General features: G+C 36.9%; 4 protein-coding genes across 5 annotated transcripts; 1 reads left to right on the top strand and 3 right to left on the bottom strand.

Moving 5' to 3' along the window:
• Positions 1-369: 369 nt before the first annotated feature.
• LOC119990915 (acyl-protein thioesterase 2-like) lies at positions 370-4,841 on the bottom strand. 2 transcript variants are annotated; one of them, XM_038837056.1, is made up of 10 exons: positions 4,707-4,721; positions 3,934-4,131; positions 3,614-3,728; positions 2,470-2,506; positions 2,295-2,364; positions 2,114-2,218; positions 1,645-1,795; positions 1,399-1,481; positions 952-1,045; positions 370-772 (listed from the first exon to the last, which is right to left on the bottom strand). In XM_038837056.1, the coding sequence occupies exons 2-10, from the start codon at positions 3,962-3,964 to the stop codon at positions 685-687; spliced, it is 774 nt and encodes a 257-aa protein (XP_038692984.1). In that variant the 5' UTR covers positions 3,965-4,131; positions 4,707-4,721; the 3' UTR covers positions 370-684. The 2 variants fall into 2 exon arrangements, with proteins under 2 accessions (XP_038692984.1, XP_038692983.1); XM_038837055.1 differs by lacking the exon at positions 3,934-4,131 and having other exon boundaries at positions 4,707-4,841.
• Positions 4,842-8,674: 3,833 nt separating this feature from the next.
• Positions 8,675-14,066, top strand: LOC119990538 (cytochrome c1-2, heme protein, mitochondrial). Its single transcript, XM_038836506.1, has 9 exons — positions 8,675-8,837; positions 8,922-8,954; positions 9,086-9,144; positions 11,246-11,466; positions 11,785-12,064; positions 12,142-12,213; positions 12,935-13,051; positions 13,144-13,209; positions 13,564-14,066. The coding sequence occupies exons 1-9, from the start codon at positions 8,828-8,830 to the stop codon at positions 13,678-13,680; spliced, it is 975 nt and encodes a 324-aa protein (XP_038692434.1). The 5' UTR covers positions 8,675-8,827; the 3' UTR covers positions 13,681-14,066.
• A 709-nt stretch (positions 14,067-14,775) lies between these two features.
• LOC119992205 lies at positions 14,776-17,353 on the bottom strand. The gene is made up of 3 exons (XM_038838872.1): positions 17,231-17,353; positions 15,845-16,357; positions 14,776-15,491 (listed from the first exon to the last, which is right to left on the bottom strand). The coding sequence occupies exons 1-3, from the start codon at positions 17,301-17,303 to the stop codon at positions 14,956-14,958; spliced, it is 1,122 nt and encodes a 373-aa protein (XP_038694800.1). The 5' UTR covers positions 17,304-17,353; the 3' UTR covers positions 14,776-14,955.
• A 2,584-nt stretch (positions 17,354-19,937) lies between these two features.
• LOC119991861 lies at positions 19,938-20,586 on the bottom strand. Its single transcript, XM_038838360.1, has one exon. It carries the CDS (start codon positions 20,510-20,512, stop codon positions 20,105-20,107), a length of 408 nt encoding a protein of 135 aa, XP_038694288.1. The 5' UTR covers positions 20,513-20,586; the 3' UTR covers positions 19,938-20,104.
• Between the last annotated feature and the right edge of the window lie 334 nt (positions 20,587-20,920).

The following is a 20,920-nucleotide window of genomic DNA, read 5'->3' as shown; positions in this document are numbered from 1 at the left end:
TAAAATATGTGGGTAGGACTGTTTCATAAGTTGCCCAGTCAAGTCAAGAGAGCAACAATTGGCTTAGATTCCGGATTTAAATTTGAAGCATTCATTGATTTGCAATTATGTCCAAATATATCATAACACCAAGATAACAATTAAAAGCTAGACCTAATAGAATCATGCCTAAATAATAGCTGAAGTCTTACAGATTCCAGTGTTTTTTGTTTCAGCTATCTTAAATGCTGAGATTGACGCACACAATTTTATATAAATCATGTGGTACCACAATTTCACATGGATCATGTGTGTCCATCTCGACATTTGGGATAATTGAGACAAAAAACACTGTGATCCTTTTAACATTTCTAAATATGTGAAATCATGGGCCCCACAAGCACGAGAGAGAATCAAAACTTTACTAGATTAAAATATCATATCAGGTAGTACAAATTAAAATGCTCTAGGAGTAAAATTGAATACCAAATACTCTACATGTTTTACAAGAGAAATGTGAGACCTCCAATCTTTATTTTTAGGACTAGCGCTAGACAAGCAAAGGGGAATAGTTTCTCTATACCACATACCCCATGAGCCACCTTACTAGCTACCTACTCTTACATATGCATTATTTTCTCTTTTACTGTTATTGTTCCCAGTTCTTCCTCACAAGCTCCAAGTAGATACTGATTTTGCGTTACATTATGCTCGAGAACCATCAAGAACCAACCTTGCAGTGAGCCAATTCCGGACCTCATCCATTTCTTTAGGGACCGTGTAATGACCAAGCCTACACAGCAAAATCAAACCATTCGCAAAATTACTTTCCTGCTTCAACGTGTGGTCCAGTGTGGTCCAGTGGTCCCTGACCCTTCCCACTTTGAGAGCCTTGTGCACGGGAGTTGTTTTACCTTTTATATGTTAACTACGAAATAGTAAATATTGAGGATTGAAGAACTAAATAATTACCCATCATAGGATTTAAATGTGATGTGCCGAAATCCTGCTGCATTCAAGGAGTTGGCAGATTTCTCTCCATAGTGATGTGGGACTACTTCATCAGCTGCAACAGCAATATGAAAGTTTATCAGGAAAATTTTTAAAAGAGTTTTCAGATGCATAGTAGACTCTCCTTTTATTTGAACTACTGCTAGAAAGTATAAATGATTTCATCTACATAGACAAACTTCCTTATTAGATTCTTTTTCCAGAACGTTTACATGACCAATACATTTAAGTGAGAAATACATGTTACACAAAACTTTTCAAGGATATGGTGCAAGCTCTGTCAAAAAGATAAGTAGTTGTACATTTCAGGCTAGAGCATATATCTATATATCATATAACCGACACATAACACTTAAAAACATTTACAGAATTCAACCTTTGTCATGTAAGAGAGGAGAGGATACATACAAGTTCCATGACATAGCAAAATGGGTAAGCTTGCAGCACGTCTCACTGCCTCGTGTGATCCTTCTATTTTTTTCTTTATGTTGCTGCACAATAGCAATGTTTAGCTATCAGCTTATGAAACCTTTTGCGGATAAGTATTCAGCTCTATGAACATCCTGTAATTGAAGAACCTCGGGGCTGTTTCAACATTCACTTTCCCGGAAAACTTAAAAACTTTAGACATGAAAGCTAAGAATCAAGGCACACCTTGCTCCTGGAAGCCAGCCACTCAGGCCAACAACTGCCTTCAGGTTCACCGGGTATGGGTTGCCATTGGCGTATCTCCCCGAAGCAAAGCAAGTTGCAGAGTAGAGGGCTGTCGCCGCACCCATGCTGAAACCTCCTATTCCAACTTTAACTGTTACAGAAGAGTTTTATTTTGTAAGTTAACAATGACAAGATACATAAGTTTTGTATTGAATTCAATTTTCTTATATTGAATCAACTCGTAATTCATGAAGAATACCAGTTTACAAATCTAACACTACGAGTAATTTAAATTTATAAGCTTAATGAAATGGCAGACTTGGGGCATATTAGGTACAAAAATAACAACTTTGAGGCAGTAAGTAGTTCCCCTTGAAACAAATTGAATGCTAGGAAATTTGCAACAGTTTCCTAACTATGTTCAGGAAATTAACATGCAATTATGCAGGTAGTTAATTTGAGAAAGTACCATCAGCTGGCTCAGCAGACAACAAGTTTGCAATGTGCGCTGCAGATGCATCTAAACCTTCCCAATCATCTGGAACATCTTCTGAAAGCTCTCCCACATCAAACCCTAATATGATTCAACATAAGCATTTAGTTCTTATCGATGACTTGATAAACCAGAATTAAAGGGTGAGATATCTCACATGCAGTGCAAGGAAATCCACCAAGTATCGCCACAGAACGAGTAGGGGCAGTTGGGCAAATCCATTTAATCTGCACCAAGGAATTTTAATAAACACAAGAAATTGGGGATCAGAAATGTGAATGAGATTGTATAAGCTATGACTATGAGTAATCAAAGGCATGCAGTATCCTTACATTAGGAAGAGGAAGGCTTTCCAAAAGCTGGGACCAGCTGCAACAAACAAATCATAGAATGAAAAAAATTGTCTCCCTTCCATTTATATTTTCTATATTACCTATGAACAAATTTTCTATATTCTTCACCTATGAACAAATGATTTACTCAGCCAACTAAAAGAATGGAATTGGAGATGAAATTCAGTTGACAATAATTATTCCTCAATTTATAAGGTATGCATGACGTGTTTACCAAGAGAGAAATTATTACAAAGGCAGATATCAAGAGAGTAATCATAACAAAGGCATAAAACAAAGATATGCTAATGATGTAGTCAACCATGTGTTTAACAACAGAAAGAACAGGACCAGCCAGATCTGGTGTTCAATTTTTGGGATCTACTATAAGTCCATGTTTTTGGGATTCAAAGAAGAATTCTGGAGAGTTCAAATTTGCTTCATCAAAGAGTCATCTATGGTTGTTCCATTCTCAAAAGAGCCAAGTGGTCTTCCCCCATTCACTGATATGGCATATTCTTTTTTCCCTGTATAAGGCTCCCAAATTCAGCTTAGCATAATATAAATCATGAAAAGGAGAGGATGAATAGAAGAATCTATTTATTTCACTGTGAAACAGCTCTCTTGCAAAGAACTTACTGATGGGAATCTTGATGAAAAGGATCTCAACATTGAAAATTTTAACATCTGATGGATGCTCCCACCACAACCCCACCCCCACCCTCAGTTTTGAAGCATGATAGTATGTTGACATGCTCAATTCCTTTCTTGTATTTGGTTCTAAAAGTTCACCTTTTCATTATGGGTTTTCTACTTAATATGAAGGCAAAAAGACAGCATCATGTCCACTTTTTACGGCAAGGAAGCAAATAATTATAGAAAAAGAGATAATAAACTAATTGAGTTTCCGCCGCCTAGCATAATTTTACTGTTGATTAGACAAAGTTTGCAGAAAAATAACCAATAACTTCATTGTACTATAGACACCAAGGCTTGAAGAAAAATATATGAGAACACCTTAGCATAACTTACATGCAAAGAGTTTATTGGTGCCCATACTTCATGTAGGTAGAGAATTTGAAGCACTAGACTAAACCAGTGTAATTAAGCAACCAAGAAGCAGAATAATGGATTAGAACAATACCTTGAGCCATTATCACCTAGACCATGCAACCAAATTATAGTTGCCTGATGTTTCCCTTTGGGCCTCACCACATGTGTCCTTCCAAACTCGAACGTCCTTCTAGCTGTTCTACTGCCTAAATTTTGTAGCAACAACGATACCATAAGTTTCAAACAATAAAAACAATCAACACCAACCATATCATCATTCTTTTCAAGTTGTTATATTTTATTATAAAACAGAAACCCCAACTTGATTAGTTGCTTATACAAGTTTCAAGTAGGGGGAAGAAAGTAATAAAGTGCAAAAAAGAAAAAGAAATATGAGAAAATGGAACAAACCAGAACCCATGGAGTGTTGTGAATAGCTCATTTTAGTGGTTGAAGAGCAGGCAGAAGCAACCCAACCTATAACAAGGACTTGAAAAGAAGCGCTTGCCGCAATGAAGAAAACCCAGAAAGACAATGCGTATTTATAGTGTGAAAATGGAATAGAATCGGTGAATATGCAATGTGTAAACCAGCTTGCCTAAAACCCACCTACAAGACTCAAAAGGAGGAGGCATCCATGAAAAGGAGAGTTAAAAATAAAAGGAGAAAAGTAGGAAATCTTTTCAATAGCAGGGAGAATCCAAGCAGAGCAGAGCACATTCATCCATTCCAGAGCCACCCAGCTAGGAGAGAGAGAGGGGGGAAGAGGGGCTCTAGAGTTGAAACTTAGAGAGAAGAATCTATGCTTGTGGCCAAAAATAATTAAAGCAAAAACCCAACCACAACATCAAACACTTCAAGAATATTGCAGAAAATAATGACGAATAATCCCAAGTTTGCAAAATAAATTATCTTTCTTTCCTCAATCATTTGTTTATGGCTTTCTCATGATTGATGGATACCCATTAACCATAAAATTCAAAATAAAGAGTTGGGAGTGTCCAATTTTATCAGTGAGAAACAATCCCAATCTGCTATAATGGCAGTGATGAATACCTAGAGGAAAGCATAAGACTTGGCTATTTTTTATTTAAAATATAATATTTCTTTGTTGTTTTGATATACTTCCATATAATACATATAGAAACTAGAAAGTATATGTATCTATTAATTTGGTGACCAACCTGGATTTCCCATGAGAAGGGACAGAAGAAAAAGCATATCAACTTTTTTTTTTTCTCTCCTTCCATCCTTTCTCTGCCTTTTGTGCTTGCCACTACACATTTGATTGCTCAAGTCCCACTATTCCTAATTTTGTCTGTTTATATTCATGGGGGACACCACAATCATATAGTAAGTTTCAAAACTAGACAATAATCATATTTAGGATATCAAATTAACTTTTAAAAGTGGTTTCTGGTTTTTGTCCTTAAAAGCTCTCATTGGCAAGTTTTAAACTTTAAAGGATTATGGTTTACCATCATGACACATTGTCTTATTTAACCCCTTGAGGATAGCCTAACTAGACTATCTTCCTTGATATATAGTGTAAAGAATTTTGTCTGAGATCGTGAATTCGATTTTAATCTGTCGAACGGATTTGTACGTTCCTAATCGACCCAAATTTAAGTTTCATGGATTGTCTAAAGAATATATCTGATGAGTTATGATCGGTTACCAAAAAAAATCATCGCACCTTGCCCCAGTTAAAAATCCTTGCCCCAGTTAAAAATCATGTTGGAAGTTGGAATATGGGATTTGTATGCTTAATTGGAATGGTAAGGGAATCTCTGACATCACGAGTCACCAAATCACCAATGTACAGAAGTTGAGTGATCCTGTGACTCTGTGGGTGTCCTTGAGTGAATATCATTAATACTAGAAAGAATTTCAAGCCTTCAAATGGAATTTTTTTTTTCCTCAAAACATTTCAAATTTGACATCATATTCAATCAGATTGCAGGACCAAATTCGAATATGGGGGTTGCAATATGTAATTGGGTATTGAAATCTCAAAACATTTCAAATTTTCAATCAGATTGCAGGATCAAATTCGAATATGGGGGTTGCAATATGTAATTGGGTATTGAAATCTCAATGGATTTTAGCTCATTATGCACTAAATATCCTGCTTGCATGCACAACCTGTATTTTTTTTCAAGTTAAAGCGGTGGCATCCATCATAGTTGGTCTCAATCAAGTTTGATACAGAAGCTCCACTGCTGTTTTTTTTCCCCTTTATTTTGACATTGTTTTTGCTGATAACTAAACACAAAATATTCCCATCTTTCTTTTACAGAGAAATCTGCAATAACTATTCTTTGGGTATGTAAGGAGTAAATCTATAAACCCCACGCATGCCAAATTGAACTCACAGCAACATTCACGATATTTGATGCTGAGTAAGCTAATCCAAATAATGTGGTTTATAAAGAAAATCTCACTTCCTCTAATTTTATGAAGGTCTTTTCCTTAGGTTTAAGTATCAAAGTATGATGGCTTAGAAAGAATAAAATCGTGCCGACTGGATATATTTATAGACAATATCTATGATGTGAGTGATGTGAGTAGCGCTGGGATATTCAACATTATAATTTAATTTAGAAAAGCAAAGTCTATACTAAACTAGTCGACCAAACCTAGAAAACAATCATCCTGACATGGCACGCTATGATTGGTATAACCAGTAAATGGCGGCATCAGATTACTCGTTTATAAGGTCAACTGCATGCATTTTCCCCCTTTGTGGGAGAAATTTAAGTGCAATAACTTGTGTTTGTCAACTCCTAAGGTAACCCCACAGCCATTATAGCAAGAATCAATCTTTCTTAGTTACTGTATAGAAGAAGATATGCCGTAGGCACAATCAGAGATTAAAATAAATTAATAGCTTGAACTGGGTTAAGTAGCTAGGCAACAACAAGAGGCATATTATATAAATTAAGACTGATTAGACATTTTTAAGAATTAATTTTGAGATTAGAAAACAGATTGTGTTTGTTGATCGATGATCATATATGCTAAGCTGGCTCGCGTTATTCACCTATTAAACTGAACATAGTGAATAAAAAGTGTGTGGTGCTCATGGATTGAGTTGACATTTGCGAACCATATTCACCTATTATTAAGTGTAAACTATGTGATTAGTGAAAGAATTATAGGTAGGTAGGTAGGTTTAGGCACTGGAACAGACCATATCTGTTACTAATTCCAATTCAAATTAAAATTAGTTTCCCATAAAGTGCTTGAAATGAATTGAAGCTTGAATTGGAAATTTGGGAGGGCCTGATGCATGCAGTCGTTTATTCTTACAACACCAGAAACTTGAATCCAGTTGAAAGAGATCGAGGAAATCTCAAAATATTTTTATTAATCATTGAATGATTTTGTAAGAGACTGTAACTCCAAATAAATAGGCAACTGAATACACAATAAACTAGGAAACACAAATAAAGTAAATCACAAAAATTACGAATGTGTCCAAAAATCATAAAATGCTAATCTGAAGGCTTAGAAAACGAAATTTGGCCAAAATAGCGTGGGATCATAAAATGCTAATTCCAAGTCGATCGGTGGCTCTTTGATCTTACGAAGTTACGTACATAGCGATATTCTTGTATATGATAAACGTGAGTAGTCCTACATCAGGGCCATATCTCAGGAAGGAATCATTGTAATAGTGGGGGTGGGTGCTGGTTGGTGGTAGACACCTCGTGAATTGACAAAGGAAGGTGATTCCTCTTGAAGAAACAGTGGTTCCATGTCGATATATACTACTGATGTGCTCTCCATTTGTTTGCCTCCCCATCCCCAGGAATAATATCTAGAATGAAGCTGATATATATATCTAGTCATTATTGGTAAGATGTTGTTTTCTAATTATTGGTAAGATTGTGATGCAAGTTTGAAATCGATTCGATTTTTGTTTAGCTAGGTTGTTTCAATACACACGTTTAATAAAGCTAGATTCCAAATATATCAATATCATCGTTGCTACAATTAATTGAAAGGAAGGTTTCTTTCATGAGATGACGAACGCATGACAAGAAATACTACAACCCAACCCATGTCAATAATGTACGTGTTACTGTGTTAGTTCCAATAATACCACAACCCTAGCTGTGCAGCACATATCAGTGAAATTGCATGGTTTCTTTTTCCCCTGCTGCCGGCCGGCCTAGCTTGCGGCAACTCAAACCAATCTCCCAGAAGAAATTGTTAGAAAATCCAACTCTCACACTACAAAATCCATAATATTGTTCACTTTAAGCCAAAGGTTCTATATATGATTCACTTGAAGCCAGAATCGATAAGTTTCATGAAAGAATATATACGTAATTCATTTATATATTTGGCAATGTACTATGTGAAATTATATAAACTGTCTCATAATCACTTGAAATGATGGTAAGATTCCATGATACAGAGAACATCAGTTCAAAAGTTCTGTAAAACTTGAGAACGTAAGGCTAAGTGTGAATATATGCTTTGGTCCATTCATCTCATTTCATTTAGAGAACAAAAAACGTATAGGGGTTCTTCAAATGGATTCATGACTCTCCCACTATGTGCACATCTTAGAATGAAAAACATTGAGCCATGAGAAAGATCATTATGATTCGACACTTCAAGATTAAGCTTCATCCTAACAACTTTACTAAACATTTCTACTAGTACAAAAAAAAAACACACACACACCTAAGAGCTTCTATTGGTCAATTTAACTTTAGTTTTGATGCAGAGCAGCGTGATGGAGGAAAGTTTTGATATGTTAATCTTGTTAGTAACTATAATTTGACAAATTTAACATATGATTGAATTTGTTAGTAACTATAATTTGGATGTTGTTGACTAGTTTGATGTCTTTAGTTTATTGTAGACTTATTTTAAATTATTTATTATGTTATGTTACTTTTTTTGTATGATTCGGGTTTTAAGTTCGGGTATGGGTTCGGATATGCAAGTTATGCAACATTCCGATCTTAGAAAGCTAAATAATTTTTTTTAATGATTTTGATATACAGTATGAAAACTGTTTTGGTATGAAGTATAATTTCGGGTTTGGTATTCCGTGATTAAAAGATACCCGATTCATTTAAGTAAACACAGTTAAAAATTACTAGCTCCAAATTACTAGATTAGGGTATTTTGAGCCGTTGAAAGAGTTGACTTTCAACGGTGGGTCTCCCACATACACGCGTTGGCTTTTCCTCCGCTCCTCTCTCTTGTTCGGTTCGTTCTTCACTCTGCAGATTGTCTCCGATTCCGAACTGCCACTTTCATCTCTCGTCGCGAAGTTAACAATATGAGCGCTGGTCATTCCTCTTTCTGTATGTATTTTTATATGGATATGAATGTGTTTCGCCGATATTAACCTCGATCTTCCTCTCTGTTTTCAGCCCTAGGCAGGAAGATCAAGACCGGAATCCAAGGTAAATGACCTATTCGTTAATTTATGGGTTGCACTACTTTTTAATTTGTTGTTTTTATAGATTTGTATTCTGTAATTTTTGGATTTCTAATCCCGACGAGTTCTCTGCCCCCAATTGAATTTATTCATCAGGATGTGGAAGGCTGAATCGCTTTTTTACGAGGAAAGCTCCAAACGAACCAGATGCTAAGGTACCATCAAATTTAAACATATGGGCCCTCAGACATATGATTTACACTAATTGCATATATGTAGACGTGGGCTAGTATCTTTTGTGTGTTTGTCTGTGTGTTTAGGTAGGTTAGGATTTTTTTTTGGATAGTTTTGGTTCAAGTATTGTGCTGTATTGAGATTGCTTAATCCTCATATTCACTTGTTAGGAAAATACTGACAGGCTGATTCGAGAAACTAATCCTCTTTATCACTTGCTAGAACATATTTTTTTGGTAATAGGAACAATATTCAACATGTTCCCACAAATAGTTTCGAGATTCTGTGTGCAGTCATGATCTTTTATTCATTAATTAGTTGATTACTGTGACATTTTATATTTTGCTTTTGAATGAATCAGTGGAAAATGGAAAATATATAATTGACTAATGATAAACATGGATTTTGAGTAAGACATGTTGGGACCACCAAACTGATGGGCTTTTACTATAATATTCACTTTATGTGTAAGATAAGAAGATATATATTTTCCTCAGTGGTTTCATATGTGCTTCTCTGGTAGTCTGGTGTATGAAGTTATTATGAACCATATATGGCAAGATGTGGCATTCATCTTTTCATTGCTTTAGGAATGGTTGACTACTGCACGCATTGTTTATATATGCTTCCGCTATGTCTTTTATATTTATCGTCACTTCATTGCCATACAAATGGTCTGTCTACATTGTAGCTGTTATCATGCATCGTGGATTATATGTTGCACTCTTTGATTCCCTTTTAATTTTCTTTTTAAGCACTTATGTTAAGTTAAATGTGGCTTTTAAAGTTCTCCAAGCTGGCACTTTGCATGAACCATATTAGGATGGATTAACCGGTTGAGTTTGGTGGTTAAACAAATAGGGGCAGTTGGGGAGTGGCCGTGATGGTCAATGTGGATTGCAGAAATTGCCATATCCATTATATTTCAATGATACAACTTCTGTCTATCTGTATCATCTTTGGCAATTCTGACCCTCAATTTATGAACCCTCCATGAAAAATCTTTCAGTTAATTCCAATACCTCATTGATTGCTATTGTTCCGTCGTCAATAATGAGAGGAAATTTTACATTTAGAAAATTTTCCATGTTTTAGATGAGATGAACATATTGTGAGATCTGACTAGGCTAGAAACTGAACTCTTTGGAATTGGTGCATTGATTCAAATATAGTGCACAAGTCTTGTACAACCAGTAGGGAGTGGGAAGGGCAGTCATTTGATGCCTAAGTTGCTGTGAAGCAGCTTTAACATTAGGAGAAGGTTTGCCCTCTTGATCTGGCAATGTACCAAACAAAGACTGTTATGTGTGCCTCTTTTGACACCTCTCTGGTGCTTTCAATGAAATTATCTTTTACCTTTAGCACAAAGAAGAAGCAGGGGATGGTAGGAGTAAGTGTAGGAGAACTGGGCCGATTATGTTTTATGGAGTATATCTTGTGAAATAAGTTACAAGGCACCCATTCACCCGGGGTATGACTTGAGATAAAGGAAGATGTACCCGTGTCCCATGCACCTAAGTTTTGATCTGTTATGGAGGAAATGTCTTCGTCAAAGTAGACTGAAATGATGACCTTATTTTTTTTCCACAATACTCTTTTGATTCCCATTCAAATCCCTTTCAGAACTTTAATGAATTTCATTGTCCTTTGATCTCATGGGAGACTGTTATTATTTATTTGCTTCCTGCAATAAACAGATTTGTTTAAGCTTTAGTAGAACACTGATGCCTAATAATTTTTCTGAATTTCATTTTGCTAATCATTAAATTGGTTGGGCATCTTATAGATTTCTGGTTAGTAAATGGTGAATAAAAACTCCATCTTTTCTTTTGTCAGTCAATTACATGTTTCTGTACTTTTCTCAAGATTGACTCTCAGGTTGAATATACTGTAAAGCTGCTCCTGCATGATTTGTAGAGGCCCAAGTATTAGATGGGTCTGGGTTTAGTATTTGACAAGTTGGATGATTTTATTTGTTTTTGTTTTGTATGAGACCTTTTTTCTAATGGATCTTATGTGTTAGATCATGTAATTCTTACTACGCTTCTTTCTTGCTAATAAGTAGTGCAACATTATATGCAGACCCTTTCAGTGTTGCCCTGCATCATCTCAAAACAGGATCACCAAAGACTGGAATCTGGTGATATAAAGTCTTTGAGGATGCTTGGACTCCTTGGGGCAGGTGTATCAGGACTTCTAAGTTTTGCAACAGTAGCCTATTCTGATGAGGCGGAACATGGCTTGGCATGTCCTGACTATCCATGGCCTCACAAAGGAATCCTCAGTTCGTATGATCATTCATCGTAAGTGTGTTTGACTTATCCATCCAAACTTTTACTTGAAATTTGTTTGACATGGGATGTAACCCAGTTTAAATTTCCTCTTCTGATTTATGTTTCAAAACTGTAAAGAAGCGAGTAAGGAAAAACACACAAGGTTGTGACATTGTGCTTGCAGTGAATGCTGTGTGGCTCTCCTTTTCTTTCTATGACCCATTCTGCCTTGTTCTTATCCTTTGATGCTTCCATAATGTAACTTTTTTACAAGAAGTTAGCCAAAAACTCAATTTCACTAAGCTTTAAATCTCGTTTGATGAATTTATGGTAACTATATGTGAACAGGATTCGCCGGGGTCACCAAGTATACCAACAAGTGTGTGCATCTTGCCATTCAATGTCTCTAATTTCATACCGTGATCTTGTGGGTGTTGCATATACTGAAGAAGAGACGAAAGCTATGGCGGCAGAGATTGAGGTGGAAGATGGACCTAATGATGAGGGTGAGATGTTCACCCGTCCAGGCAAGCTAAGTGATCGCTTTCCTCAGCCTTATGCAAATGAACAAGCAGCAAGATTTGCTAATGGAGGGGCCTATCCCCCAGATCTAAGTCTCATCACTAAGGTACTTTTAGTTGAATGTTTTGATAGACATAAGGTATACTTGAGTACGTGCATTGATTTATTTTTTCCTCGTTTCAGGCCCGTCATAATGGTCAGAACTACGTATTTGCTCTTCTAACAGGTTATCGTGATCCTCCTGCTGGTGTCTCGGTAATTTTCTTTCCAAGCTTAGAAATGGTTCTTTAGGAGGAAAAAATTTGAAGTACAAAACCTTGAAGGACTTTTGTTATTCTTTAGACTTCAGAACCGTACTATGGTTAGAAAAACCCTATTCTAATGTACTTTGCCTTTTGTCCTGTGATCACTTGTGGGCCATAATATGACATTTCTTTTTTTATTTGTAATTTACTTCAAACTCCTATAGGTGAACATGTAGCCTAGTGGTAGAGTTGCCGGGTGTAACCTAGAGGTCACGGGTTCAATTTCTAGAAACAACCTCCTCACATATTATGTGGAAGTAAGATTTGCGTGCATCCTTCATATCCCCGACCCAGTGCACTGCGGGATCCTTGTGCACTGGAGTTGTTTACCTTCTTTTTGCTTCAAATTCCTATGCACATAGAACTTCATGTTATCAGATGCCAAGGATGGTGTTTGTGATTTGGAAGTTGGAACCACTGGTCCTCGCTACTTGGAAAAAACATAATGGAAAATGTAATATTTGACTTTGTGATGACTACAAAACCTATCCATTGAACTGATTTATCAAAACCTCATAGTGCGGCTCTAATGTATTTGATGTTGGCATGCATGCTTGACACTACGACATTTCTTCCTTTACGATTCATCTTGCCAAATGCAATAAGATTATTTTTTTGGTACTATAAATTTTGATGTGGCTGTCCAACTCACGTCAATATTGCAATCATAGATACGAGAAGGACTTCACTATAATCCTTACTTTCCCGGAGGTGCTATTGCTATGCCCAAAATGCTCAATGATGGTGCTTTGGAATATGAAGATGGTACCCCTGCAACAGAGTCCCAGGTAATTGTCTTTACGTTTCCGTTAGATTTGATGTTTTAGCTATCTATGAATAAATATTGATTCTCAGACTCTCTTTGCATTTATTGTTATAGATGGGGAAAGATGTTGTGACATTTTTGACATGGGCTGCTGAGCCAGAAATGGAAGAGAGAAAACTGGTAAGCTTGTTATAAAATGACATACTAGTCTCGTAATTATAAAAAAACAAAGAGAAACTTCTGTCTTTGCTTACTGTACTTCCTATGGTTTCTCAGTGTCTGTGTTGTGAAAAATGAAAATCCTTGGCATAAGAGCCTGAGGGTAGCCTGCATGCAAATGCACTTTCTGCATGTACATATGCAAATTGCCAAAAGGCCCAAAATGGGCCATTGCTTTGCAAGCATGAGATTATTAAAAATTATAATCTTGGATAGCAGCCACAAGTATGTGTTTGAAACACAATTTGGGCGGTAGATATTGCCTCAATTCTTCATAGATTTATTTGTCATGATTCTGCTTGGAAATGCATGCAGATGGGATTTAAATGGATCTTTGTGCTGTCACTTGCGCTTCTCCAAGCAGCATATTATAGACGATTGAGATGGTCAGTCCTCAAGTCTCGAAAGCTGGTTCTTGACGTTGTCAATTAACCTGAGAGGGTTATCAGGGGACACATGTTTTGGCAATAATGGTTGTAGTGGATTATTTTTTGGCACGTATTTTTTGAATGGCCTAGCAATTTCGTACTGAATGGAGGAGAAGAGCATCCATGCAGTTGTGCCCTTTCCCAAGAGAATAATAAGCGAAAGCGACCCTTGTATTTTACACCAGTCGGTTATTTAGTCGACTTATGGAGGTTACAATTTATTGGACAATTTATCTTCCTTGTGAGTGCTAATCTGCACCAAATATTCATGTCTATTTTCCTGTTTGATGTAATGTCCCTCCGAACTTATTCTGTTATAATCTTTTCGGGATGATGTTACGGGTTCAATATTGAAAAAATTTGCAAATCCTGAGGGGTTGGATTGTGTTATGATATGTTGCAGGGTTTTCAGATGCGTTAACTCAATTACACTGCAGGAATGTCTAGTAATGGTCTACAAGCATTTGAAAGTCTGTTTGGGTGTAAATTTTTGTAGGAGACTCAAAGAAGGAAATCGAGTGGTGCATTCGATGCTTCAAAGGTGAACTGGCGCTGCTCTTTAGATCACGAAAGAAGGCCGTGTTTGGGTGTGTTCTGTGGAGTCTACGTTTCTATTTAGTGTTACACAAGACTAATAGCAAGGTAGGTGTCAATATGATGAGTTGGAATTTTCAAGGGTGAACCTCATAACCTCATAAGGTAAACAACTCTCGTGCACAAAATTTTTGCAATGGGCAAAGTCGAAAATAGATGGCAGAGGTGTTCCTAGGGTGAAGCGACATCGGCCGCTGCATCCTAGGGTTTCATATTTTTGAAAAAATATGTGTTTTAGTCGCCCATACAAATACAAACTTATTTAAGTAACATGTAACATTTAATTTTCTTAAGAGAGTCCATTTTTTTAGAGTTTGCTCAAGACTCTCAGGTACGTCAGTGACAAATAGGGTGTACGCATACCTTACCCCTTATATATAATATATGGAGAGATTGTTTCAAGAAATTAAATTTATGACCTCTAGATTACACCACTACAACTCTATCACTAAACTACATATTCGCATAAAAAAAACATCATAATGCAATAAAAGTTTACGAATGAACCACCTCATTTTACTCAATAGAAAACCATAAATACATAAGGTAGAGACATTATAGAGACTTAAATCAAACACTTTTTGCTCCTACTTACCCGTATAATAATGACATTAACATAAGCTAAACAATACCAAGAATTCAACCGCATAAGCAATGCGATTAAACTCGTTCGGTGATCACACACTCACATACGCCCCGGATTGCGCACACTAAGTAACTTCACATTGTCAATTACAGGTCCACACAAACTACCCGAATTGTCACTCTTCATAGTGTAAAATGTGCTCAAGAACCTAACCCTAGTGCGTGTAGATGTGGCCTTGAACCCAAGTTTCGCAAGCTTGAACCCTCCTTTGCCCTTGGAAGTATAAGGTACTTGAACAGTGTCTCTGCCTGCAAATGCCTCCACAACCATTGACCCTTCACATGCATTATTAGCATCACCGACTGAAAATGTGAGTGCATAGGTCTTGTCTGGTATGGTCTTCACAATTTGTGCAATGGCACTTTCTTTTCCGGCGACGAGCTCAATCGCTCGTTTGCCCGACGGGACGGAGAAATGATCAATGTCTATGTACTTGACTGCTTTGAGGGACTCAATTATCCAGCCAGGCAGAGGACTATGGTCATCTTCAATGTGGGGTGGAATTAGGACTCCCCAAGATGTGTTAGGGAACACATAGGGTCCTTCTTCAAAATCTCCATTCTTAAGCAGATTCACTGTAATTAAGGAAAATACACTAATCAATACCATAAATTATCGTCAAAAAAATAAATTTAAATCAATGTTCTATCAAAATAAAAAAAATTGCAATGAATTACTGAACAAAAATATTAAGAATCCTAATGTTTTTTGTCACATCTATCTCGAATGCTAAGATGGTCGCACACAGTCCATGTGAAATCATGGGCCCCACATGATCCATATGAGATTGTGTATGTCCATCTCAATATGTTGGATAACTGGGAGAAAAAACACTAGGATTCGTAAGACTACTTATTAAAAAAAATAATTTTCCAATAATGAAGGAATTTAGCCTAGAATGTTTAATATTTATTGGGCTGGGCCTTACCTCTGGTCCGTTTAGGAGTGGAGAGAAGCTTCAAGGCCACGGAATCAATAAGTGGGCCGCAAGCTGGGTCCTCTTCAGTACCTGGGTTATGTATAGAAATCTCAATCTCATCAGCATCAGCTTGGAACCCCCAAGCATGAGAATCCCAACCATTGCTGCTATACATGGTCTGCATTGGCAACATCCCCCAATCTTTTGGTTCCAAATTTGGTGAAACCGAGATGTTCAGTCGCTCCTCCTGCGCGCAAGTACGCGCTGCGCTGAACGTGATCGAGTAAAACGCACCCTTAATGACCTTGATTTTTTGCTTAATTGATGCTTCATTGCCTAGCCTAACTGCAAAAGCTCCCTCAGGGACAACTAGTAACATGTCACCTTGTTTATGCCCTGATTTAATGTACTCAACATAGCCGGAGATTTCCCAGTTAGGGATTGCATTCTTGGCTGTCACTACTGTTCCTTTTATTTGTGATGGCTTTGGACCGTACTCAAAGTTTCCATTAGGCAATAAACCTGAAAATCACAACTCCAATTATTATTAATCAAAAACCTAATGTAAAAATCACATGCCCATTAGGGTATAAATCTGATCATCCAAAACCTAACGTATGGTCACAAGGGTATTATTTAGAATCGAACTCGAGAATCTTCCAAGTTTATACGATTTGGCATATGTGACTAATATAGTAACAAAAAATATATATGGGGTTATCATTGAGTTGGGATCTAAGTCATTAGTGTGCCATGGTGTCATCACATGATGTGTTTAGTAGCACATGCACTAAATTCATTAACTGACATGATCAGATTCCTATGTACTTTATAATTGAAGAAGCTGAATTATTATTTTTGTAAGGACCACAGAGAACTAGACAACTGTAATTAACAAAAGATAGGGATGTTTATTAAAAAAAAACTAATTACATGCTAACAAAAAAGGTAGTTATGTTATTAACTCATCAGGAACTTCACCAAGAAAAAATTACGGATAAGAATCCCGACAATAAAAGTCACTGTAATTTTATCATATACATCCAATCTGTATATCAATGTGGAATTCGTATAATTTCTTGGATTTGATAAGTAGACTGAACGTCTATGATTGTCATTGCCGTGACCACAATATTTAGTATGGGAGATATGAAAGTGAGGGTTATGCTTAATTTCATGGGGGAAATAGTGTATGAAATTATAATTATGACAAATCAGAATTAATTAAAAGAAAGTGAGACTAGCTAGAGTGGCATATTAATTGCATATTAACGTAGAATTAATGTTCTATAAATTAACTGTTAATCAACAAATGGCAGGACAAGAATGTCTACCAAACAAAAGAAAAGAGGTTTAACCACTCTCCCACCACATCAACACTTTGCTACGACTTACCGTCGGAGGTGACGGACGAGGCTACCTGCCAGGTAGCGCAAAGTATCACTAGTAACACAGTCACTCTCTGCATTGTGCTTGTGCTGTTGATTTGGAGAGAAACAGAAACAGAGAGAAAGGAAGAGGGAGGGGGAGTGATTTGGATGCGAAATGCGAATGGGAACCCTCGAATTTATGTGTTTTGAGAGCAAGAAAAGCCACTGATTTTGAAGGAAACTACGGCAATGCCACCGGATCCAAGATTAAATAATTTTTTTAAAAAAAAAAATTCAGGGATTATTTATTTTTTATCTCCTTGAATTTATTTTTGTGTGTTTCTTAATTTCTTTCAATTTTTTCATGTCAATAGAAGACAATAATAGATAGAAAGGGGGATCACATGGAATTATGGGCAAAGGTATCACATTGTTGGTTGGTTGCCTATTTCTGTGATCTCCTCAAGATTTCATTCATATAATCCATCCTTCTTTTTTTTAATTTCTATACCAAATTCATAAATTATTTTGAAATGACGAAAATAACCTCAACCAATCTTGTACGCAGAATGGCAGATGCACATGGGGGTATGATAAATAAGTTGTCTCTATAGATCTTCTGCGAAGGTCAGATCTGTGTGTGTGCGCAGCAGACATTGACACGTTAATTTACTCTATGATTGTACTATACTTGGTTACTCCTGTAGTTTTTTTTTTCCTAATTTATATTATGAATAACACTTGAAATCCGGAAATATGAACTCCAATGAAGGTTAAAATTCCATCAAATGAGGATCCAAACTTGTAATTACAATAGCTTGATTTGGGTGGCCATGGATTGTTAAGACTAATATCTCATATCAGATTGTCATAATCTAACAAAGTGATATGTAAACAAAGGCCTAGTACATTTCAATCTTTCACACAATGACGCATTTTCTAGGTTTAAGAACCAATGTCGATGATGACCCACAAAAAACAATTTCATATGTACCCATGGTCCATAACGGATAATATCTTTGATGTGTTTGGATTTGGATTTCTAACGGAGACAAGGAGGGATTGGATAAATAGAGATCCATTATTATTAACATTCAGACCGCCCAGATCTTGAATCCACATGCAACCGCCCATGTGAAAGACAATTGTATATATATCTTGATTGATTCTGTATGCATTCATTTATCTTTCTTATCAATATATATATATGTATTAATGTTTCCTGTTGCTTCTATTCCCTTTCGGTCGGCAATAATACTGTACAACCCAATTTTTACTCTCTTTAAATATATATATAGAAGATCAGTCCTAATTATGTAACACATATATAAACGACCGGTCCAGATGAGCCTTGAATACTTATTATATGTGTGTGTGTGTATACATATATATATGTGATTACATGTGGTTAGAGGATTTAAGAAATAAACAGCTAGATCTATTGAAAAATAAACTTCATTTACATTTATATATTTCTGAAATGCAGTGCATATGCATGTCTTTAATTTCCTATGCTGGTTGGGGTTTGAACAGCATTGTGTCGTAGTATGTCAGAGAATATATTACTTTTCATTTATTATCTTTTTAACATCAAATTTCATCATCTGTCACAGAATATATTACTTTCCATTGATTATCATTTTGAATCTCTCTTCTTCTTTTTAAATTTTTTTTTTTATTTTTTATTTTTAAATTCTGCCTTCTCTTAACTCAGTTACTCCCAGAGTCCCAGGCCAGTAGAGAGAGTAAGCGTGTCAAACGGGCTAACAGAGTCCTTCCCATTTCTTAATGGGCCAGCATTCCTGCTCAATTGGGATTCCTTCTTTTAGAGCTAAATGGGCCTTAAGTCCATGATCTACAGATCTGGTTGGTGGGTCATACCCACTAGGCCACTATCCCCACCAAAGCTGAAATTCTTGTAGATAATTGGGTGGCTTGTAGTGGGCCATTTGTATTTTTTGGAACTTAGCTCTCTAGGATTCTAATGCCTTCAATCTTGTGAATGGAATGCCCTAATCATAAAGCCCATGAAGCAGGTTGCACTTGCAGCTTCCAGGCCTCTGTGAAGTAGCTTTTTGTTTTACTCCACCAAGAAGTTGAGATTTAAACATGAGAAAAATGATTGAGAATGTGAAGGGTTAGATATTAAGTATATCCTAATAATTTGAAGGAAGGATAGAGAAGAAATATTGACTCAACAAACACTTGAAGTTTTGTTCCACATTAGGCTAAAGACCCATCTAGATTTTGTTCTTATAAGAACTCTTTTTTTTTTTAAAAGCCCACAAGCCACACACACGTTAAACAATGCCCGAGGGGCATGAAGGTCACCACAACGGATGAAAAACTACCCAAATCCCATTCTGAACCTCAAGGTACTGGACAGACAACCTAACCAACCAGGCTATCTCCCATTCTCAATTGTTACGAGGTTGGACACCTCTTCTTATTAAATGAATGGAATGGAACTCTCACATCGAATCGATGCGAGATTGCTATCGAAATGTGTATTTATAATCAATTGTAATTTCACATGCCACATAGATTTAGGGTAAAGTAAGAGTGATATTTTTGAGATCTGTGGCATTATTCTCAAAACACAAACTGGGTGTGTTTCACAGATTTGTCTCATCCAATTTTGATATTGGACCATGTCACCGTTTAGGGGTATTCATTTGCGATGATAATGCGCCAAAGACTAGTAAGTAGTTACAAAACAATGCGCCAAAGACTAGTAGGAGTTCAAAAAAAAGCACAACTAAAATTATAGCTTTGTCATTATGTTAAACAAACAGATTGCCACGTTAGCAAACGGTAACAGAACAGTCCTAACTCCTAAATTTTCATTTCGACAAATTTTAGGGCCAGATAAATCTCGAATCCACCGTCGGCATACGAGTCACCGTCGATCCGAGAAATCTCCGTTCTCGGATATGTCGGTGGCGAGACGAGAAGCAATAGCCGAGTGGTACATCATATCATGAAAAGACGAGCCCTCCAGCGTTTTCCTTCGAAGCTGCTTCGCTTTCTCATCGGTGAAGGAACCGAGCGTAAATCTGGATCTCGGCTGATCCAGCTGCCGCTCCCCGATCCGATCTGGCATCGCGTTGGGGTTGTTGGACTGGAAACTAACACTGTTAGTGGTGGCGTTATTGATGTAATCGGGATCGGAGGACCAGCCGAAGAGCGGGGCCCACCAGGAGGTCGAAGAAACAGGCTTTTGGCGATTGGATTCGGGTTTTCTGGAGGAGGATGATCCGGAGGCCTGGATCGGGACAGAGAAAGAACATGCGAGAGGGGTTGCCATTGGAATAAAATGCAGAGAGTAGGAGACTGAGATTGGGTTGGGGAAGAGACGTTTCAGGGAAAGTTTTATATTATTAGGTAAACTTTCAATGATTCAACGAGGGGCAAAGGGGATAAGATAGACACGTGGAATGCGTTGGAGATTGCGTGGAAGGGGGTTATTTTTGTCATTTCGCTTCTTGCTTTACGCTTTTGCACTTTCTTGCGTTTAAGGTGGTTGATAAAACGACGTAGGACTTGACGTGTCCGTGTCGGTGCTTGCGTAGGCCCAAGGATAACAAAGTATAGACAGTGAAATGAAGCACATGGTTTTCATTACTTCATTGAACAATTGGGCCAAATAATGAACAAAAGAAGTAGGCCCGAATGTAACATGGGCCGAAACTGGACTTCATAGTTCATATCGTTA

The sequence above is a fragment of the Tripterygium wilfordii genome, chromosome 22 (assembly GCF_013401445.1).
Source record: "Tripterygium wilfordii isolate XIE 37 chromosome 22, ASM1340144v1, whole genome shotgun sequence".
In the NCBI taxonomy this organism is placed as follows: domain Eukaryota; kingdom Viridiplantae; phylum Streptophyta; class Magnoliopsida; order Celastrales; family Celastraceae; genus Tripterygium; species Tripterygium wilfordii.
This window is presented reverse-complemented; position numbering and strand designations above follow the sequence as displayed.